A 24,046-nucleotide genomic window follows, 5' to 3' on the forward strand; every position below is an offset into this window, starting at 1 on the left:
TGCGAGTCCTCCTCTTCATGAGGGGAAGGGGTGGGGGCGGGGGAAACGCGCTACAGGATATATTTTAAGCAGTCACATTTGCGTTGTCCTGTTCTGTTTGTTGTAGCTTGCTAGCGGGAGTGTGGCTGGTGCTCGCTGCCAGACTGTAGAAGGCGTGAAAATACACGAGAGGAAGTGTTGAGAACTTCCTCAACTAAGTGACCACCGTGCCACTACTGACATGGCCAGGTCCAGAGTACCACCCCCGCCGCACCTGGTGACGAAGGGACGCCACAAAACTGTCACCATTGCTGGCGTGAAAGCAGAAAGGTACAACCGGTAGCAAAGATCATCTCAGCACTTTCCTACAAAACCGTGTCTGCTCTCACCATCCCAGCCAGCAATTCACAGTCCTTGGTATTTATCAGCAAGAGCTGAAAATTTATGACCACATAAAAACCTGGGCACAGATGTTGACAGCAGCTTTATTGTTAATTGACAAAGCTTGGAAGCAACCAAGATGTCCTTCGGTAGGAGGCTGGGGAAATCAAATTCGGTGCAGCCAGTTAATGGAATCTTCTTCAGTAAAAATCAATGAATGATTGAACCCGGAGAGGCCCCAAAGAAGCTTGAGAGTGAGAGTGAGTGACAGGTCACCCGACCCTTTAACAGGAGGCCTGTCCCCACGCTGAAATTCTTGATCTTCCTATGTCCTGATACAGTTTCAGTGAGTTTACACATGCCTGCACACACAAACAAGACAGAAAGGCAGCTTCTTCCCTGAGGAAGCTTCTCTTGGTCCTTGGTGATCACATCATTAAAATACATCTTGAGGGTGGGTGTTGGAACACTGTATGACTGATACTCAATCATGAACAACTTTGTAACTGTTTCACTGTGATTCATTAATGAAAACACATGTGTGCCTGCAAGCGCATACACATCTCATTTTTTTGGGCCGGGGGGGCCTCACACCCGGCAATGCTCAGGGGTTACTCCTGGCTCTGCATTCAGGAATTACTCCTGGTGGTGCTCGGGGGACCGTATGGGATGCCAGGAATCGAACCCAGGCCGGGCGCGTGCAAGGCAAACGCCCTACCTGCTGGACTATCGCTCTGGTCTCACACACACATCTTGAGGATCTGGAGAGAGCATAAAGGGCTGGAGCATATACCTTTAATGTGCAAGATCCTGAGTTTGACCCCTATACTATATGATACCCCCCCACACACACACACTGGGTATGGCCCTGGTAGGCCCAAATACTACTGGGTCCTGAGTAGCACCACACTGAAGGACCCAGTCACCTGAGTGTGGGCTCACTCTATCAGACTGAGTATCACTGCATCTGCTTCCGGGGCCCCTGGTTACCTTGGGTGCAGATTCTTTTAAATAAATGTTTTCACATGGCACTTGAGTTGGGGTTGGGATATAGTACAGAGAGGGGGCAACATCTATGGTAGTGAAAAATGTTCAAGACGGAGAAGGAGGGGCAACAGTACTGTAAACCACAGGGCCAATATATATATAAAAGCGATAGCACAGCAGGTAGGGTGTTTGCCTTGCACGTGGCCGACCCGGGTTCGATTCCTCCATCCCTCTCGGAGAGCCCAGAGAGTATCTAGCCCACACGGCAGAGAATGACAAGCTACTCGTGGTGTATTCGATATGCCAAAAACAGTAACAATTCTCAGAATGGAGACGTTACTGGTGCCCGCTTGAGCAAATAGATGAGCAATGGGATGACAGTGATACAGTGATATATATATATATGTATATTTATATGTATATATTTATATGTATATATGAAAGGTGTGTGTGTGAGAAAAGAGCACCTAACCATGATGCCCAAAAGTAGAGAGTAAGAAGAGAAGGAAATTGTTGGGGCTGGAGAGATAGCACAGTGGGTGGGGCATTTGTCTTGCATGTGGCTGACCTGGGTTTCATTCCCAGCATCCCTTAGGGTCCCCCAAGTACCTCCAGGAGTAATTCCTGAGTGCATGAGCCAGGAGTAACCCCTGAGCATCGCTGGGTGTGACCCAAAAAAGCAAAAATAGAAGGAAATTGTCTCCCATAGAGGCAGGGGATGAGGTGGGGCAAGTGGGCGGAGCGATGCTGGGGACATTCATCATCATCATCATCCCGTTGATCATCGAATTTCTTGAGTGGTCTCAGTAATGTCTCCAATCGTCCTAGCCTGAGATTTTAGAAGCCTCTCTTTACTCATCCTTCCCAATGCTGATGCCGCATTGGAGGCTCTTTCAGGGTCAGGGGAATGAGACCCAGCATTGTTACTGTTTTTAGCATATGAATACGCCACTGGGAGTTTGTGAAGCTCTCCCACGTGGGCAGGAAACCCTTGGTAGCTTGCCAGGTTCTCCCAGAGGGAGAACTAGGCTATAAGATGTCGTTCCGGGAGCTTGGTTTTATAGTCTCTGGATGTTGGCCATTGGTGGGATTACACGGAGCTGGGGGCAGTCCCTGGGTCTGACCGCCTAGCTACTAGAAAATGGGAAATTTGGGCGGAAGATGCCCAGTCCCGATCCAAGCAGGCTTGGAGGTCTCAGCCCCGGGTCCCACATACCTGGGTTCCTCTGCCGGTACCTTCATGCTTGAGGCTCGTCCAAACGTGTGGAGAGGGACCTTGAGCATGGCTGTGACTAAGGCTCCGGAAATCTTTGGCTGTAGGAGCTCTGCTCGGGGCAGGGAGGGAAACTGAAGCCCATCCCCCTTGAGGAGCCCCAGGGAAGACAGCCAGACACGTGGGCAAGAGACTCTCTGGGGACATTAAGTGGTGGAAAATGTGCACTGGTGGAAGGATGGGTGTTCAATCTTATATGATTAAAACTCAGTCATGAAGCTTTGTACCTATATCTCACAGTGATTCATTTAAAGAAATTTAAAATTTTTTCCTCTCATAGAAACAGACTGATGGGTGAGAAGCAATGGAGGTTGGGGGAAGTGGACACTGGTAAGGGAGCAGTGTTGAAACATTGTATTCCTAAAACCCAATCATGAATAACTTTGTAACTAAATAAATATATATATGAATGTGGAAAGAATATTTAAAAATGAATATAAAAAATTCTGAAAAAATAAAGTCTTAAAAATAAAAATTTTTAGTGCCCCTGAGCACCACCTACACCACCCTGAGTATATATTTCATTGCATCTGTGACATTGGGAGCATTATTGGTAGTATTACAAACCATAGTATCTCAATTTAAATTTAAATAATTTAAAATTGAATAGAGCATCAAAATAAAAAAGCAAATGTATTCAGCTCATAGCGTAAAACTAAGTCATGGGCTTCGGTATATTAAAATCACAAGCTATTTCCTTGCTGCCGCCGTAGCCCTTTGGGGTGGGCGGGCTTTCCAACGCTCATTTTCTTCCCTGTGTTCTAGCAGTTGTTCCACGCCACTGTTTCCATGAGTTGCTCATCTTCATCTTCATCTCCTGCCCCGTGCCCTTCTTGCCTAATTGCCCGTGCAACAGTGACAAATGGCTCTCACTGTGGCCCAGCATCTGCCTGCCACAGCCTTGTCACTGGGAGTGGATGGAGCTGTGTCTGCCCCACCCACACCTGCATGTCTGAGTGCCGCTGTTTTATGTGACACGCTCTTCCCTCTTTCAGAGCTGCAAAAACTGGAGGGCAGCTGTTGACCTGTGCGGCCGGCTCCTCACAGCCCACGGCCAGGGCTACGGCAAGAGTGGGCTGCCGACCAACCACACAGCGGATTCACTGCAGGTACAGTCCCTTAAGTGTCTCAGTTGTCACCTGATTCATCATCTGGGGACATGAAAGGGTTTGTGGCCTTTCTGCCAGGAAGAACAATGGGAGAACAAAGACAGATTTTGATATCTCAAATGTAATCTCTGAGAACTCCTCCTGCTGGCCTGTGACGAGGCAGCCTCAGAAAGCCTGTGGCTCAGCGCAGTTCTCAGGGTGCCGGCCCTAGGAGCGGCTCTCATGGGTGCTATGGTGCCGGGCTGTGAGGGGGTCCAGGGACATGTGGGCTAGAGAGGTTCACAGGGACTCGGGAATATGCTCTCCACCACTCACTGTGTGTTCGCTCTCCCTGGTCTAAGAATAAGCCTAATGCTTAAATTTCAAGATGGGGTATGTGCAGAAAATAGCATTGTGATGCAAAATACAGCTGCAACATACCTTCAGCCACATTGCCTAGGGACGTTCAGATCTCTCCAAGCCTGGGAGAAATTTTGGAGGAACTCTGAGGAGTCCCGCTCGGAAGTTATTTCGAGTGTGTTCCATCCCTAAAGTGTGTGAGCATAAGGTGAAGAGCAGTGTTCGGTCTGTCTCTCCTGCCAGGTGGGCAGGGTCATGGGGAGGCCTCTTCCTTCACGGTGGGACCCATCGCCTGTCCCCTCGGGACTTTGGTAGAAATGTTGCCTCACTCTCCATTCACACTCATCCAAAGCACTGTTGACACATGCGTCTTAGAGTGCAGTTATGATCATGTCACTCTCCTGCTCAAAAGCTGTGACAAGCTTCCTCCCGCTCCCCAAGTCAAGTATAACACAGTGGTAACAAATCCTTTACAGTAAAGGGAAGGGCATAGTGAAGAGGGTGTTAGCTCTGTTGGAGTCCTGCCTCTTTTTTTCTTTTTAATTCTGCAAATAGCTAATTGTTTGGTTATTATCGATTTAAGCAGGAGCCCAGGCTTGAAGGCCCCCTGCCCCAGTCCTGTGCCAGTCACATCTTGTAATTTTACTGTTTACCGTGTGATTTTGAACAGCCACTTCCTTTTGAACTTTGTTTTACACACAGGTAAAGCGAAATTGAATGAGGTCATTTCTAATGAATCTTTAATTATCAAACACTGATTTGACTTCCCATCATCATCTTGAATAAGCTCTGTATTCTAGCTCTTCTGAGCTGACTTACACCACATACTCTTTGCTTTACGGCGACCCTGTAACCACATCCCTTTCTCAGTCTGTCCTGCCAGGCTTCCTCCAGCACAGCTGCCTCCACACTGGTGTCCCCTCTCCCCAAGAATTCATTTCTGCACCTCACTCCAACCCCAGCAGATTATATTGTTTTGGGGGACATATTGTCTGTTTTTTTGTTAATGCCTAGCATTGTGCTTTGCACAGATCCCCTTTTTAATAAGTACTGTCAAAATAAATTGAATCAAGTACAATATTGTTACTATTAAGCTCAACAATACTATTATAAATGTGTCATGATGCAAATGAGCACAGAAAGTTTGACCTTTGTTTTTAATAAATTAGAATCATGTTGATACCAAATTAATAGGGAATAGATATTTCTGTACTTGCTACATAACCTATTGTTTCAATCACATTTTGTGTTTCTAGCTTTGGTTTGTGAGACTGGCATTACTCGTCAAGTTGGGCCTTTTCCAGAATGCTGAAATGGAGTTTGAGCCCTTCGGAAACCTAGATCAGCCAGATCTCTATTACGAATACTACCCTCACGTGTACCCTGGGAGAAGAGGTAAGGCAACAGTGGTTAATATTTGTGCCTTTGCATACATTTTGCTTAACTTTTGTATGTAATTAGGTATCCTTCGTTTTTCCTTACTTATCCAGTTCTGAAAAATCAATAGAGTAACCTAGCAACAAGCCTGAACTTACAGATGACCTTGCTCAGCTTTATAAATCACTGATCTGAACATACTTACTGATGCTTCTATTTGTTCATTTAGCAGCCACTTTTCAAGCTCCTGCTGTCCCTACAGTAGGGTTTGGTAGAAGGAGTGAGTATTCAGCATGTACTTCTTTTTTTTTTTCCTTTTTGCTTTTTGGGTCACACCCGGCGATGCCCAGGGGTTACTTCTGGCTTTGCACTCAGGAATTACTCCTGGTGGTGCACAGGGGACCATAGGAGATGCTGGGAATTGAACCCGGGTCGGCCGTGTGCAAGGCAAACGCCCTACCCGCTGTGCTATCGCTCCAGCCCCCAGCATGTACTTCTTGACTGTGATACACAATAAAAGTTATACCATAACCTAGTACAAACAGAGATCTGGAAACAAAACGAAAATATTCATGCAGTAAATCCTATTCTGTGCCATTTTTCACTAGTCTCTATTATGATGAAAGTTATTGAAATACCTGGTTGCTGCTCAACAGTGGACCATGTCCTTGTTTGGAAAATAGTGGGCTACACAGCATAGTAATGGTTATAGGAGAGTGATCAGAAACAAGAATTAGGGAGAAGAGAGTGCAAATTATGAGGATCCTTCTAGGGCACTAGCAACCTGAGGCAGAATGATTGATACAGAATCTTATAAATAGTTTAAGACTCATTAAATGTTCATATTCAGTATAAAAGTTTGGGAAGGACTTCTGCTAGGGTGCAGTATATGCTGAGTTATCATATGCCTGGACTCTGGTCAGCTTTTCATTAAATCCTAGTCCCTTCATTTGCTCATGTTTGCCCTTGGACAGTAATACATCACTGGGCCTCAGTGAACGTCTCTGTGTCATGTGTGAAGTCCATACCTACATCCCAGGGTGTCATGGACATTAAGTGAGGTTACAAGTATAAGCTGTGTAGAACAGTGACTGGAACGGATTACTGAAGCTGCTATTTTTCCTTGTTCTGTACCTAATTCATCAGTTGCACACTGTAGATTATTTCCATCTTTGTCAGATCAACTACTTAGCATTTGTTGTATGCAGCACCAGAGCTACAAAGAAAGATTCTGGTTATTAAGAAAAGTAGAACCTTATTGGATGTGGAAAATTACAGTCATTATAGTACAGGTTGGTATAAAAAAATTCTCATTAGTAATCAAAATAATAATTGCTTAAAGAAGTTTGAAAAATTCACTCATCTTAACTAGGTTAATATTGGTAGGTAAGTAGATAAAATGAAAGGACCAAAAGTAAAAATGCTTCTCGCAGTTGTAATTTTTTTCCTTAAAGCTCAGAGCCCGCATATTTGGAGAGGTTAGAGCTTGCTTTGATTTTTTTTTAAATTAATCTTTTGTGTGCATTAATTTTTCCCAGTTTGGGATACCATTTTATGCTGGGAATAGAACCACCCAGGCTACCCGTTTTTAGAGCATGTGCACTAGCCCTTTGAGCATTTCCCTAGGCCAGAGTGAGCATCTTTAGTCAGACTTCTTTCTTTATCTCCTTTACTTTTCATAAATTGGGATGGATATAAATTAGTTGGTATAACTGTTTTTCCAAAAATTGGAGAAAGAATTTTAGCATGACCTTTAGCCTCCTTAGTCTTAAATTCTCCATCTTCCTTCTGACTAATAGAACTTAACCGCTTACAGAAAATTTGAGGTATGAAAAAGGTAAGCTTTAATACCTAAAACAGAGGGAAAAAATCAGACCCAATTATTTTCACTGGATTGGCTCAAGTAAGTGGAAGGGAGTTAGCCAGTCTGGGTAGATTTATCCTCAGGAAGGGTGTAAAAAACTAAGGCTCGCCGAGGGGCGAGAGCACTCGCGGGCTCTCCGGGCGGCTCTGTCTCACCGCCTGCGTCCGGTGCCCCAGAACCGCTGTGTGTGCCGTCGGTCGAGGGCAGGCGACGGAAGGAAGAAGGCCAGACCGGTTGCTTGATCAGTTTATTTCATTCTCTCTCTCTCCGCTTCTCTCCCGCTCTCGTGGATCTGGCCCCCATGGATCTGGCCCCGTGGATCTGGCCCCCCAACCCACTCTTACAGCCTAGTTAAATCTCCACAGCATGAGGGGGTTGGGGCATACACATAGGTGTGGTCCCCATCAATAGGGTAAGGTTCCTTTTCCTTAGGGGATCCTTCTCCTACGACTTAATTCTCTTTCAGCAGGAGGATCCACCCAAGGGCAGAGTCCCAATGAATGTGTTTCTCTTCTCCTCAGCCAGCAAACATATAAGAAATCATAATATTAATTATTTTGTATGGACACAATAAGAGATGCATTAAAGCTTATAGAATTACTCTCCTGGGGCCATCTCAATCTCAGACTACAGTGCTCAGGCCAGATCAGTCTTTCCTATCCCTGGCAGGGTCCCAGTCTCATAATTAGTATTGGATCATGAGAGCATATGTCTATGATCAAGCTCTTAACTTATAGTTAAGAATTAGGCACTTTGGCCAGGCCCATCTCGATGCCAGGGTAGCACATAACTCACCGCTTGCCCTGGATCCTTCCCGTCCCACGTCGGGGACCCTACGTTGGGGTGCTAGGAACTGAGGGCAACTGAGGCTTAAGTGGAGAAAGCAGATGCCCGGGAGGGAATAATATTCGAGGCCAATTAATTCCCAAGTTATAAAAACATAATATTGTCTTCTTGTGTCTATACAAAACAGTCATAGCTTTAAAGTAAATTATTCAAAAGGCACAAGAAGAGGAGAAAGGCAATATTAACTTATATAATATAAATTCAGTATCCTAGGAAGGTCTGACCTTGCAAATTAGCAGTCAGATTAAGGGAAAGCCGCGGATTAACTGTTTTGGGGAAGAGAGCATGGAGAAGTGATTATAGCTAAACAAAGGGATGGGAGAGATTCGGGAACACCTTGATGGGTGTGCCTGGGGTAAGCCTAAACTCTGGGTAAAACCAGGACAAGCTACTTGTGGCAAGGAGGGAAAGGGCAAAGTAATGTCATCCTACAGAAGGGGACATCCAAACCACCATCACACACATGGACACAAGCCTCCATCCCAAATCTGTAAAGCTTATCGTGACCCAGAGGCCTGTCATGCTTTAGTAGTCCCCGCACAGTCTGGTAATCAGAGGAAAGCCAAAAGCCCTCATGAAGCAGTATGACCAGGAGAAAACTGAAATCTCAGGTTGTATCCTTAGACACATCTTAACTTGCCTCTTGGTGCTTCTCCTCCCATCCGCCATCCTCCAGGAAGCCCCAGGTACCATGAGTCTATTCGTGGGCAGCAGGGTTCATGTCTCTTCATGACTATAGTTTCCCAGTCACTCAGTGTCAAGGCAGGTGCCACAGCCTTCCACATGTTGGAAACATGGACAGTGATAGCTGGTCCTCTCCCGGTTCCTCAGGGCCAGCTTCTCTAAGTAAAGTGGCAGTGTCTCTGGCCCTGTTTTTTTCTCAGCCACACTGTCTAGTCATTTGAGGATCATCATTTCACAGAACATGGCCAGCAAACTTCCAAACTCAAAAGAAAAATGAGACTTTTCATAGTTCTGATGGAATGGTGAAAGGCATCCAGTGGGGTCATTTGGGGGCTGTTTCTGCTGCTTCTGGGGGTTGATCACTATTTTGTCTGCTGCCACCAAAAAGTCAAGCTGTGAGCCCACCACCCCATCCTTTAATTGCTGTAAGCTACCAAAGTCCCTAGCAGCGGTGGAAAATGCTCTGATTTATTTTCCTGTTGAAATCCAGGTGAATTGTAAGTGAATCAGGATGACTATGCACGTATCAGCTGTTTCAGAATTTACAACAGGTGTTTAAGAATAAATGAAATATTTATTTCCCATGTTGCCCAATCAAAACCTCCAACCCCTCATTGACTTCTAAACAACCAGTTTGAGTATTTCCCCTGACTGATTGTGCCCAGTTCCATCACACTAACCTGTTGATTGAACCATGTGACAGTGTAGCCCTGCTCACTCGCCTCTAGAGAAAACAGGTGGAGATGGCACTGAGCACCTTTGAATAAGGAGTTAAATTCTCAGTATCATATCTAGAACTTCCGTATTCTTCCTCTTTGAGGATTTTGTCCCCTAAGAGTGTGTGGATAGGAAGTGGCTTCTGCCTCCGCCTGAAATTACATTGCACTGGGATAGGGATAAAGAGGAGATAGTAGCCATGCATCATTAAGCAGCTAATTTAAATTATGAAATAAACATAAATCATACATACATTTTAGCTAAAGCAATGTTAAGATCCACAATGATATGCTGAACATTTACTAATTTTTCTTCTCATTTTGTGGTGTAACGAGCATAAATGTAAGGCTTTGATTCATTCATTTCATTTTAGTTTACAATCTATAAGCAAAGCAAGTCATTAAAATGTGCTTTTAAAAGGAGGCTCTAATGATACAAACATAAATAACCTTTATGAATGGGCTTTAATGTATTTCATTTAAATATTGAGCATAATTTTTATCAATTCAGAATAATCTTAACAAGACATGTAATGAATCATGAGTAAAAACTATGAAGCTGTTTGTTTTGTTTTTTCTTTCGTTTTTTAATTTTTGTGCAGGAAAGGAATAGTATTGTAGTTGTATATGTTTCTCTGATATTTTTAGCAGTTTTATAGTTTTGGCTACTCTCAAAAGATAGAGTGTATGTGTTTCCACATACTCAGCTGTTGTTTAGATTGTTCCCTCTGAGTCTCAAGGAAGGCTGACAATAACATTGACTAGACCGCCCCAACCCCCCATGGCTTGAGTTATGGATGGCTTGGGGTAGGCGCCATAAAGTCACACAAGCTGAGGATGCCTCATCACTTCCATTCTTTTCCCTTCGTATTACTCCATCAATAGCCCCCTTTTTCAGTCTCCTTTCACTCTATTTATTGCTTCTCCCTTTATTATATAATATATGTAATATATTATTTATGTGTGTGTGTGTATACAGGCAGTCTGCTTGCAACTCCCTTAGTTGGTTTCTAAATATCAAATCTGAGCTCAAAGCTCCATCACACTGCACTCTAAAGTGGCGCAAAAGCTTCATGCAAGTAGCTTCAACCCTAACTCTTGGTCCCTGATCTCTGATTTATAGGAACATTTTATATATATTTATATATATAAATATATGTATTTTTATATGTAATGATTTATAGGAACATTATATATAAATATATATGTTTATATATTTATATATGTTTTTTATATATATAAAATGTTCCTATAAATCAGGGATCAGGAACCAAGAGTTAGGGTTGAAGCTACTTGCATGAAGCTTTTGCGCAACTTCAGAGTGCAGTGTGATGGAGCTTTGGGCTCAGATTTGATATTTAGAAACCAACTGAGGGAGTTGCAAGCAGACTGCCTGCATTTTCTAGTTGACATTGAGGTTCCCAAGCCACACAGAATTGACACATCAGAGAGAACAGCTCTACCTAGACGTGTCATAGGGTTCAGGAAAGTCAGAGGACAGTACTGGTCACACAAGTAGAAGATGTCAAAAGAAGAAGACTGAAAATTGAGGTTCAGGTGCCAAGTGATAACAATGTCTCTATCACCAGGGGCAGAGGAAAAGAGAAATGTATCTTAAGGTTGGCTGTTTCTCTGATTTTTGAAGTAGAAGTCCTCATCTGTGATTTTGGGTTCTAATTCCTTTTCATACTCCATAGGCTATCCCCATTGCCACATCAAAACTAACTGCCACTTAGACAGATCGAATGGTTTGTGTCAATAGAATTAGTTGCTCTTCTTGTATTGCTCACATCCTAGTTACTTTTATACTAACCTGCTTTGGTCCTTTTTGAGAAATCTCATTTAGGGAACTGTCTTCATTGTATATGCTTCTGCTCACAGTGCAGGTTATAAGAATCTACTGACAGTTACATGAGGACTCTGTATACTATCTGTATAAAAAGAATTATCTTAAATGCTTTTGAGGGCAGGGTGGGAGGGGGAGGGAGGGAGCAAAACCAGCTATAGTCAGGGCTTACTCTTCAGGGTGCATTCCTGATAGTGCTAAAGGGAGTCTGTAGTGCCAGAGATCAAATCTGGGTTGGCCACGTGCAAAGCAAGCACCACTGTACTATCTCTCCTGCCTTCTTCTAGGCATTTCAAATATACATTAAATGAAAGATATGGTCATTTTTTTTGTCATAATGCTGCGTTTCTCTACTTTATTCGTATTTGCACACATCATAAAGATGAATAATTAGGACTTTCCAGTTTGGGGCTATTATGAACAATATAGTATGAACATCCTTTGTATGTTCAGTGTCTTAAGAAACAATCAAATTGCTTCCTAAAATAACTATACTGATTTATTCTTCTAAACCTGTGTGTTGAAGTTCGTTGTTCCTCCACTTGTCAACCAGTAAGTCTTAGAAGATTCATCTGGTGGCTCTCTTTACCTCTTCTTATACCATACGTCATTCTAAGTTAAGTATGTTTGACTAGTGACAGGGTTTCTTGTGAGCAACTTGCTCTTTCATAAGCTTTGCTCTTTCAAAAGTTTGCATTTTGGGTTCCCTCTTTTTATTGTGTATGTGTGTGTGTGTGTGTGTGTACTTTTTAAATGTTTGAAACTTTATTTAAACACCATGATTTTCAAGGCTGTTCAGAATACGTCATTTCAGATATTCAATATTCCAACCACCAGTGTGACCTTCCCCCTACCACTATCCCCAGTTATCCACCCATCCCCCCAGCTTGCCACCTTAGCAGACACAAAATAATTTACTTTATATTTCCTACTATAACATGGATCTCATAATGTCACTAAAGTCATCGTCTGAGGATTTATTGAACTGTTAGGTGCTTGTTGAGGGAGCCTTATGTGCTGTTGTTTTTGCTCATTGAGCTTATTGAGCATCTACACAGCTTTCTCATCTAATTTGCTGTGTTCCTACCGCCCTGTCAGTACTGTGAAATTTGGAGATGTCATGTGGCTGCATATGCTCCAGGAGCTGTGGAACTGGGATGATACAGTGGCATAGTGTCTCAGCGGGGCCTTTTATATGCTGGCGGAAGTAAAGTGTGGGTGGAGAGCTGGGCCTTCCTAGAGGGCCGGGGCTTAGCTGGCCACCGTGCTGAGAAGGTCCCATAGATCTGGGCCTAGAGACTGGCCCCACCTACTTCAGCTGAGCTTATCTGAGTTTGGTTGCAAAGCTCATTTTCCATTGTGTATATATAGTATTTTTTTTTCTTTAAAAAATGTAACCTGTCTAAACCTAACATAGAGTGTCCATCGATAGTAGAACTAATTTTGGCTTCTTGCAGGACAGTTATCTTTTCCAGAGTGTATATTTAATCTACTCTTCAGAACTCCTTCCTCTTCAGGGGGTAATGGTGAAAGTCACCGTGTATGTTTGCACAGTGCAGTAAATTTTCAAAATATGACTCTATATTACATAGTTCTCTTCAAGTTCATAAGTAACTGGAAGAAAATTATGATGCCAAAAGAACTTACTACTTAGAAGTAAAACTTGTTTGATTATTTTCAATGTGTAGTTTCAGAAATGTAGTGCCTCTTCTAACACTGAATTCAGATCTGTTTTAATTTTTTATTAGAGCTGCAATGATTTTGTACAGAATTTTTTTCCAGGACTTGGTCCTTATGGATGGCCAAGTTAAACTGCAATTGATGGCATGCTTTAATTGAATGTGCAGTCTCTCTCTCCCTCTGAGTACACTCTTCCCCGGACAGATAGTTAAGGACAGCTATGACCGACCTTGAGTCCATCTCTGCCCTTCTTCCAAAATCTTGAAATTCAGATTTCTAGTTCTCAACCTAAATTTGGAAACTCTGTATCGACACATAACCATACATAAAAGTTTAGAATTAAATGATGTGCATAATATTTCAAAAGTCTGGGTCTGTTTTCTGTGACAAAAATTAATTCACCTCTCAGAGTATGCGTGTTCTGCTCCTGCTAGATTTCCATCCACTTCACTTGGTGCCAGAACTCGGGAACATTTATCACTTCGAGCATATTTCCGTCAACCTCAGATCACTCCATCTTACAGCTTTTCGCTTTGCTCAACATTCTTTGTTGGGGGCGGGGGGGGGGTAGGGCAGAGGGTGTTTGGTTGGTTGGTTTTTGTACCGCATTGGCACGTGTGCCTTATGGGAGGAAGTGCACCTGTTAACCATGAGGAATCCTTTGCACATGCCTCCACTGAGTATGGTGCCAGGCATTCCCGTGCCATCTCTCAGAACCGCACCGTCCATGCCACCAAAGAGCTCTCTCCTGCTTGGGGGAAAAAAAAAACAACCCTGGCATAGCCGGCTAAAAATATGCTAAAATTTCTGCTTTTTTTCCCTTTAATTTTTCACTGCCCAGCACGGAGGCCAAGTTAATATCTGGTATGTTCCACTTTGACTCTCTGTGGTGACAGTATGGATTTGTAGCACTACAGGGGACTGTATAAAATGGATTTTGTAGGAGTATTTTCATTTAATGTTTTCTAAATGATTAATGAGAATGCTTCTACAGTATTTATACCAACCTAGATTTTGGCAGGTGGTCATGACTATACATGGGAATTTTCCAGAAAGATAGATCCGCTAAGAATTCTTTTTTCCTTGCAGAATTTGATGTGCCCTTTTTCCCCAGGCCATTCTCCCTGCAGGAGAGAGAGGCCTGCAGGCTGGTGGGAAGGCCATGCATATCATTCCACCGGAGACCATTCACATAATGGATTTCACTGATTCAGGGAGAAGCTCATCAGACTAAGGGTTTGAGGCCAGACCTTGAGACTTGGTACTTTTATCAGCACTTCTTTAAAACAAACAAAGCCACAGGTACAGCACTGTTCAGGAAACCCTGAATGATCTTACTGAAGAGACTGAATCATTTATTGTGGACAGTGGGCAGCTTCTTTGTTTTTCACAGCCAGCACCTGACCTTGCATTGGGCACGCCAGACCTGCTGCGTGAATGAACGTTCAGGCTGGAGTAGGCAGTGTTCCTCCCGTCATTTCTTTCTCTTCTTTCAACTCTTTATGAAAACTTTCATAATCGCTTTCTTCTTTATGGGAGTAAAACTTCATAACTGTATACTTTTTCTACAAATAGGCACTTTTTTTCCCCCTACTTGATTTACTTCGATTTCATTTTTTTCTTTTCTTTTTTTGCATGAGTTTCTGTGAGATCCAACTTTCCTCTTCTGTGAGATCCTACTTTTCTCCTTTGAAATTTTGAAGCTCTGCCAGGCCTCACTGCTACCCAGAGAGAAGAGGAAGAAGCCTTTTTTCCTGCTTCAGTCCTGACTTACTTCCAGGCAGTTCTGAGAAAGTCACAGGTGATCGTGGAGTGTTTAAAGAACAGGCTGGCACTGGCTGGACTGAGCCCACACTCCTACTCTCAAGGCACGGGAGGGCCGGTCGGTGTCCTCTGCGTCAGCGTCTGCCGTGAGTCCCTGCTCGCGACTAGCTTGGAGTCTGCTCATGGGGCTCTGTGTGAGCTGCTGCCAGGGCTGTCTGTCCGAGGAAAGGCAGCACAGAGAGAGAGAAGCTAGGAGGGAGCAGAGCAGCTGGGCAGTTCTTTGCTGCCACACAACTCCTTGACTGTTGGGACTGGAGAGATGGTACAGCAGTGGAGTACTTGCCTTGCACACAGCCACACGGTCCCCTGAGCCCCACCAGGAGCGATCCACTTGGTGTAACCCAAAAGCCAAGAAAGAGAGAAAGAGAGACACAGAGACAGAGAGAGAGACAGTGAGAGCGAGAGAGAACTCAGTTGGCTTTGTAATGGAGAAGCAGATCCCTGGAACAGATGCCAGAAGCCCCCGGTTCATGTTAGCTTCTAGCTGTTTCATCAGGGACTGGGGAGGGGGGCAGATTTATATATATTTTAGTAACATTCTCGGTTATTTTAAGCATATTAAAGTTTAATTCTGAAAATTAATTTTTTAAAAAATTAATTTGAGTTTGGATGGGTTACAATAGTGTTCAAAGATAAAATTAAATTTTTAGTTTAAAGTAATTCTGAAATTTCCTTACTGTTGGTTTTTTTTTTGATGCGAGTTTCCCACGTTCAAGGAGAATCAAGAATATACTTGGTGGGGGTAGGCGCTCTTCCAAGCGAGAACTAGGGTGCCCCTGCTGGTAACATGCAGCCCGCCCCTACTGGCTGGGGCCTGGCAATGCGGTACTGCTCAGACTCAGTGGAGCTGGGAGGCCTCATGGTTATATCTGGCCGTCCTGGGGGTGCTGGGGGGTGTAGGGGCTGAGGCAGGGAGGGGGGGACCATGTAATGTGGGGCCCTGGGTATGCAGGCATGAAGTCTAATTCCTTGAGTTATCTCCCTATTTTCCTTTACTAATAGTTTTGTTGGTGGTGGTGGTGGTGCTGGTGGTGGTGCTTGCATTTGTCTTTCCCTGGTGTCCTAAGAAGGAGGCTTTGACCAATATTTCTCAACTTGTGACCGTGGGCCCCCAGAATATGGCAAGGGGAAGGTCAAAAGTAGAGGCCACAGCATCGGACTCGGAAGCCAGGCAGACGGGCAGGAGCGCCCCCATCAAGAACAAGTGCACAGCAACTCTTTTATCAATTTCGAACCAAAAACTTCTGACTGAAGTTTTGTTTCTTATCTTCCAGAATTGCAGAGGTGTTTGCCTTTCCGGTTAACTCTAAACTATAAGGGGATGATTATTGTCTCTTCTCTAACTTTATACTATACATGGAAATGGCATGATTTATATATGACTTACCATGTTAACCCAGCTCCATATTAGTATTGCTTATGGTTAAGAACCAAGTTCAAGTCTCAGCACCTTATGGCCCCCCATAAGCACCACCCGGTATAGCCCTCTTAGAGGCTCCCAAGTACTGCTGGATAACCCTGTTGGATTCTGGCCCTTCAAGCCCTAGAAATTCCACAACCTCAGGCCCTAGCATTGTACCATCTGGGCCTTAGCTGCCCAAGGTTCACTGAGAGAGACCCCAGGCCTCCTGAGTACTGCTTGAGGAACCCTCCACTACCCGAGAAAGAAATACTCTTTTGGAAACTGAAGTGACTCATACTGTAATGTAGACTCAGTCAGCAGTCCTCTTTGGGAATTATTTAGGGTCATCCCCAAAACGCCAGGATTTTAAATTCAGTGATTGTCAGCTTTCTTTTCTCCAGGCTTGTAATCACAATAAACCTATTTCTGTCGTGTTCTAACAGACTGAGACACAGAGAGGCCAGTTGGCTTGCAGATGTGACACAGCTTGTTTTCTAACCGAACTCTATTCAGATCTTCCAAAATATATTTCAGATCTAAATATTGACAGCTTCAAACTATTTTGAGAAGTTCTTTCCTCAATCTGTGTGATCAACCCATGCTGACATTTTCTTATTCTTTGTGTATATTAGTGCAGCCATTAGATTGCCTGAGTGATTTTTATGCACTTAGAATATATACTGCAAATCAAATTCTGAATTATATTAAGGGGAGGAAAAACATGACATGAATCAAGAGATTTCCTTCCCCTCAGAGATGAAGCCCACTTGGGTTCAGTGCTTGCTTTCCCTTTGGCCAGAGTAGCTGCCCCTTTTCAGAGAATGCCACCATTCCCACTGGGCTTCCTGACGGAGCCAGAAGAGCTCTGAATCTTCCCCTCTGAGCATCCCCAGGCAATGGTGTTCTCAAGAGCACATCTGGGGTGAAAGAGATCGTCCAGGGGCAAGGTGTTTCCTTTCACGCAGCTGACAATTCCCAGCACCTCATGTGGTCCCTCTGAGCCTGTCCGGGAATGATCCGAGAGCACAGAGCCAAAGGAATCCCTGAGTACAGCCGGGTGTGACCCGGAAACCAAAAATGAAAAAAGACGACCCTCTTGCCTCTGGTGAACCAGCTCTTTAGTCCTCTGAGCCAGACGTGTATGTTCTCTCTCTGTTCTCTCTCTCTCTCCCTCCTCCCCTTTCTCTCTCTCTCTTTCTCTCCCCTCTCTTCTCTCTTTCTCTCCTGCCTTAATACCTAGATCTGAGACACAGCCTTCCTCATCTTTCCTGTTCACACTTAACCCACTCCCAACACACTTCCTCTCGGATCCTCCTCTTAACGGTCTCTTTCTGGAGTACCCAACCATTTCAGCCTTCTATTTGAGTTTGCTTTAACAAAATATATATATATATATATATATATATATATACATATATATATATTAATCCATGGTCTGTGTTTTCTTTGTGGGATGAAGGAGCAGTCTCCTGGTTTATGCATTCTGATGTAGTTATTACATGATTGAAGCATAGCTGTGGAAATAGTCGTGACATCCACCTGTCTCTTTTGATGATTTTCTAGAATACATTTGCATAAGTTTTATAGAGAAGACGAACGTGCATGTTATATAACTGGCACCAGTGCTCCCTTCGAAGGGATTCTGCCATCCCTTCTGCTAAGGCATCTGCAGAAAGTGTACTTTGTTAAAGCAAGCAAACTGACTACATTTTGATTTTGATTCTAGGTTCCATGGTTCCCTTCTCAATGCGAATCTTACACGCAGAGCTTCAGCAGTACCTGGGGAACCCCCAGGAGTCACTGGATAGACTTCACAGGGTGAAGGCCGTCTGCAGCAAGGTACGATCTTTCAGAGGCGGGCTGCTCTGGCAGTTCCCTTGGTGGAGAATGCCTTCTTAGCCTCCCCAGAAGACACTCTCCCCACCCCCACCCACCATCCTATCTCTGCTTCCCCCAGAACAGCACAGCAAATTCTGGAGGCCGTAGTATTCATTGTTCTTCATGCATTAGTGGGGGAGGGGGTGACAAGGGGGATAAATGATCTTGGCAGAGTTTGGATCCTGCCACCCCTCCTTGGTATTTTTTGTAGATTAAAAAGCTGGAAAGTTGTAGAGAGAAGTCACGCATGTGAGCATGGCCCAGGCTGCCAGTTGAAGTACTTCGTGCCATGTCACTCAGCCCGCAGACACTCTGTGCACCTGCTTCCTGTCAAACAGAGGCACTGGGGCAATGTTTAAAGTGATCAAGGCTTAAAATGTAGCAGAATCCAAGTAAATTACACTGTACAATGACAACTGTCACTCGTAATGCTGGTGCCAAGGCAGATCGGGTTCAAAGTACTTTCTGAACGATTCTTGCTTGTGAAGTAACAATTATGTGGAAGACACCAAGTGATTGCATCGATGAAAGAGAAAATTATTCCATTAAGGGATTAAGGGAGAAATTGGGATGTGGAGCGTCTCCATTTGCAAGCCTTGGGCAAGCCTGCTGCCCTCCCCGGTTTCACCATCTTCAGCAGAGGAGTAAAGCTGCCTTTCCTCCCTCCTTTCCTGCAGTCTCTGCTTTCAGGGAGTCTGCAGAGAGAGCCACAAACACAGGCAGTGAAGAGCAACCCAGCCAGCCCTCAGTTCAGCAGTTCTTTGTTCTTCCGCTGCCACCTCCTCCCCCAGCAGATATATACGGGAGGGGGGGTGGGTTTGATCATACCTACCCGTGGTCCTCAGGGCTTACTCCTGACTCTGAACATAGGGATCATTCCTGAACTCCTGACAGGGATCAGGGGACCTTATGAGGTGCCAGGGATCGAGCCCAGGTTGGCAAGACAAGCGTCTTTCATGCAAAGCATGTACTCCAGAGAGCTGTCTCTACAGCCCAAAAGTTTTTCTTGTACTTTGAGTAGTTGATGGGAAATTGTATTGCTTTTGCTTTTGCTTTTTTTTTTTTTTTTGAGATTCTAGCACTTTCCTTGAATCTTAAAACATGGTTGAAATACAGTTTTCAGAAATAGGAAGCGCCTCACTTGTTACTGAGAAATTCTTAATCTATCACTTTCTAAAATGTACAGAGATGATTTTTTCTTTAATTGATGTTTTTCACTCGTCTCCAGATCTCTTGGAGGAAATTTGTATGTATTTGAGAGAGAAAATTTTGCATCTTAGTGAACTCAAGGGTAGAACAGTCAGCTCAGTTGAAACAGTTTTGTGGGTCAGTTTTCCTAATCTTAAATACAGCGTGGCGCGGTGTGCTGTGTAGTGCTGAGAGCCGGGCCCGGTCCACACACTGGCAGAGCTGCCACTGCTCCCCCTCATCCAGCTTCATTTACACATTCTGTCACGTTCACCAAGAAACCCTCTAGTGCTGAACGGTTTTCAAGTACTAACTTATTTAATCTTTATAACTCTAGGAAGCTGGAGTGATAGCACACCAAGTAGGACGTTTGCCTTGCACGCAGCCGGCCCGGGTTCAATTCCTCCACCCCTCTCGGAGAGCCGGGCAAGCTACCGAGAGTATCCCGCCTGCATGGCAGAGCCTGGCAAGCTACCTGTGGTGTATTCAATGTGCCAAAAACAGTAGCAACATGTCTCACAATGGAGACATTACTGGTGCCCGCTAGAGCAAAACAATGAACTATGGGACGACAGTGATACAGTGATAAAACCCTAGGAAGCGGGCGTTTTTATCACCTCAGTTCATAGATGAGAGGAAAAGACTGAGGCACAACATTTGTCCCAAATTACGTGTTTGAGCCCCAGCAGCCTGGCTTCAGAGCCCATGCTCTGGATCGCTCACTGGCCCTCACTGACTGCTGCCATTCCTGTTCCTTCACCAGCTGTGATCTGTCCCAGGTGAAGTGGGAAAAACCAAGAGAGACTTTCTGTGCCACACTGCTCCGGTCCAGTGACAGGGAGGCACCAAGGTGCAAGACAACCTGGGCTGAGTGTCTGAAATGCATCCTCCCGGGGCTTCGCTTAGAGGCCAAACTACAGCCTTTTCCCTCCCCAAAGCCACTGGCGTTCTGATGCCTTGGGAAAGGGCAGTTCTCCACTCCGGTCTCAGTGCCAAGTAATCTCTGCAGCCCACTGGCTTCTGCCTTCCAGTCGGTCTGGGGAACTGTGACACTTCACTGGTGAGGAGACTTGGGAAGGAAGGAACTGGGTTGAGAACATCAATGATATCTCCTCCATAACATCGTAACTTAGTTCCTCCTCCCTTCCCATTCCTCGGCCTGCCCGCCCAGTCCCTGGCTGAAACACCAGGTTGTGCGCTTATCCGGGCAGCTTAGCAAAGCTGTCAGAGGGGCTGTTTTTCCCCACTAATTTCCATTTATGCATGCACAGTCAGATCACCCCCAGACTACACTGGTCGCCACCAACTGTACAGTAGCCTTGGTGTCAATATGAGATGCTTAATTCAAGGGCATTCTGCAGATCCCAGGCTGTGTCCCAAAAGAAGGAAGATACTCTGTTCACTGTCTCCCAGGAGCTCTTCTCCATTCTCTTGCCTCGCTTGCATGGCATCTGCTCTCAGTCTGCAAGGGTGATTTTCCAGGCTGGGGGGTTGGGGTTAGGGATGGTTGTAAATGCTTTGGAAGGGGGTAAATAATGGAGTCAGAAGCCAAACTAGGACAGCAGCAGCTTTTCATCCTTTAGTGATAGTCGACCAGAGCAGCGCAGGCTGCTTGGGAAATGAGCACTCTGAGCCCCACTGTCTGATAATTAGCCGCTCCAGCAAAAGTCAGATCTCAGGCTCAATCCCAGCATGGATTTCCCACATGAAAAGAAAAACCTTACTTGGCAGCCAGAGGAAGGTGTGAGAGGGGGCAGGAGCTGTTGGGGGTGGACGGAGAGCAGACACCTGCCCCCCAGCTGGGCTCACCCCGCTCTGCTAGCCTTCTCTGCGAATCTCAGCTCCGTGAGCTCTGTGGGCTAGTTTTTTTCCAGGACGTGCTGAGATAGAGAACTCCCGTTGTTTGCAGCCCAGACTGCTCTCACCTGAACAAAGAACTGGGGTGCAAAGCCTGGGGTGTCCAAATAGCCATGGTGCCAGAAAAAGTTATGGTCTGTTAGTAACTTTCAAAACGAGCCTGTAAAATTATAGTTACAGTAGGATCTCAGGGAAGTGAATGATAATGCTCTGACAGAAAAGTTAGTGGGGTGGGTCAGGAAATTTTTTTTTTAATTTTATTTTTATTTATTTATTTATTTATTTATTTATTTATTTTTGCTTTTTGGGTCACACCCGGCGATGCACAGGGGTTACTCCTGGCTCTGCACTCAGGAATCACTCCTGGCGGTGCTCAGGGGACCATATGGGATGCTGGGAATCGAACCCGGGTCGGCCGCGTGCAAGGCAAATGCCCTACCCGCTGTGCTATTGCTCCAGCCCCTATTTATTTATTTTTTTAAAAATTTTATCACCATGTGGAAAGTTACAGAGTTCTCAGGTTTATGTCTCAGTTATACCGTATTCAAACACCATCCCTTCACCAGTGCCCACATTCCACCACCAAAATCCCCGGTATGCCCCCCGCCCCCACCCCAACTGTATAACTGATGAACCTCACTTTATTTTCTCTTCACCTTGATTACGTTCCATATTTCAACACAAAACTCACTATTGTTGTGGGAGTTATATCCCCAAACAAGATAGCCCTAATAAGGAGGCATTTGATAATTAGTTTTCCATTCAAAGATTGTATGTTTTCAGGTTTTAGAAAAGGTCGCGCGGCCGCACTAGCGGCCGCGCGGCTTGGATCTGTCCCAGTCCCGAATCCTGGAGCCATGTTAGTTGCTGCTCAGTGGCGCCGGGGTTCCATCCGGAGAAGGTGTGCTGGCGGCACCTCCTCCCTCCGGCCCCCCGGTGTTGCTGGCCCCGAATCGGGTCCGGAGCATTGTCCGGGCCGCGTTGCTCACCAGAATGCCTGCCGCTTCTCTGTGGATTGTGGCATCAAGATGGCCGGGTCAGGAAATTTAAGGCCATTGTTAGGCTTTGTTTTCCAAGTTTTACACCATGCATACTTCAAATCAAGTTCTTTTTTAAAAAAAAAATAAATAAAATAAAAGAGGGGCCAAAGCGATAGCACAGCGGGTAGGGCGTTTGCCTTGCACGCGGCCAACCCGGATTCGATCCCCGGCATCCCATATGGTCCCCCCAAGCACTGCCAGGAGTAATTCCTGAGTGCAAAAGCCAGGAGTAACCCCTGAGCATTGCTGGGTGTGACCCCAAAAAGCAAAAAAAAAAAAAATTAATAAAAAAATATCACCTGAGGACAATGGGGGAAGGAAAGATGAAATTAAACATGTGTGCAGTTGTTCCAATCCAAGGTAAACCAAAAAAGTTAGGTGCCAAGGGTCTCAGTAATCGAAGAGGGACTCGAGGGAGAATCAATCAGTTACTGATGTCTCAGCATTTATAAACCAGTCACGTGCTCGAGGAACTAAGCTTGGAGCTGGGGCTGTAGTTCAGAGATAGACTCCTTGACTTCCATGTGTGAGCTCCTGGATCCAAGCCACTATGCCACAGGGGGAAAAATGAAAAAAGAAACACAATAGAACAACAAACAAAAATCAGACAGAACCAAGTTTTTCTAATTTGAAAGAATGGCCAAGGCGTGATTAGACCGAGTATGTTTCAAGTGAAGCAGTGGTGTGCATTTTTAGATGGGTTCATCTTCCACAGAACATCTCTCATGACCTCCTCTGTCTAGTCTTTGAAATTGGATGGAGAAGAGCAAGAGCCCTGTGGTGTGTTAGTAATGTTTGGTTCAACTGCAATTTTACCAGGGAAGCATAAAAATCCTGCACTTGAAGTTTCCCAGGGTGCCATATGTTAGGAAAGCTAGTGATCCCAACCCCCACCACCAGGCAGCTCCCGCCTCTGTCCACTCTGTCCCCGATTGGTTTCTCTGAATCCGTATCACCTCTTGGTCCCAAGAGAGCTTTGTAGACCGGCATGGGAATTGCAAATCAGCACATCTCTAAAAGCCATTTGCATAAGAGGCCACCTTTCCTAAGTCATCAGGCTACTCTTAGGTTGGTGTTTCCACCTTCACCCATCTAGGTGTCCTAGTGTGGCCTTGCAAGGCAACCTTTCATGCAGGATGCAGATTGTCAGTGCAGGTTAGCCTGGCTGAGTAGGAGACCTCACAGCTAAAGGAGCTGAGGCTCGGATGCTTGTTGTGTATGGTGGAAAGTAAATCTCTTTAGTGTTGTCAGTGGGCTTTGTTCTCTGTGGATGATTACAAATAAAAGTGGTGAGGGCTTAGGACTGGAACAATAGCACAGCAGGTAGGGCGTTTGCCTTGCACGTAGCCAATCCAGGTTTGATTCCCAGCATCCCATAGGGTCCCCTGAGCACCACCAGGAGTAATTCCTGAGTGCAGAGCTAGAAGTAACCCCTGTGCATTGCCAGATGTGCCCCCCCCCAAGAAAAAAAAAGTGGTGAGGGCTTCTAAACTAATAAAAATCAGTATCTTATCTCAAAAAAATTTCCTACCAATGAAGAGGCTCACTAGGGCCATTTTTATTGTCAAGAAAATAAAAAATGGAAGAGAGCAGAACCACTGTCTGTCCTCACCTTGGCCAGCTGCTCAGAGATATGCCAGTGAGGCTGGCCATCAGCAGGGTGAGAGTGTCTGGCTACTGGTCCCCTCGTCTCCTGCTGCTCCAGCAGAGAACACATTGATTGTGCCTGAGTCAGAAAGGATGAAGTCACTAGCAAGTGGGGAGGTCATTGAGAGT

At 45.0% G+C, this 24,046-nt stretch overlaps 1 protein-coding gene across 1 annotated transcript in view; it reads left to right on the top strand.

The window, feature by feature from the left end:
- TRAPPC12 (trafficking protein particle complex subunit 12) overlaps positions 1-24,046 on the top strand; it is a 73,888-nt gene that overhangs the window by 29,953 nt on the left and 19,889 nt on the right. The window contains exons 4-6 of the mRNA XM_055120949.1: positions 3,616-3,729; positions 5,325-5,463; positions 18,034-18,146. Of these exons, the coding sequence (XP_054976924.1) occupies positions 3,616-3,729; positions 5,325-5,463; positions 18,034-18,146 (366 nt within the window). The remainder of the gene's footprint in view (positions 1-3,615; positions 3,730-5,324; positions 5,464-18,033; positions 18,147-24,046) is intronic.

Source organism: Sorex araneus, chromosome X, assembly GCF_027595985.1.
Source record: "Sorex araneus isolate mSorAra2 chromosome X, mSorAra2.pri, whole genome shotgun sequence".
NCBI lineage: Eukaryota > Metazoa > Chordata > Mammalia > Eulipotyphla > Soricidae > Sorex > Sorex araneus.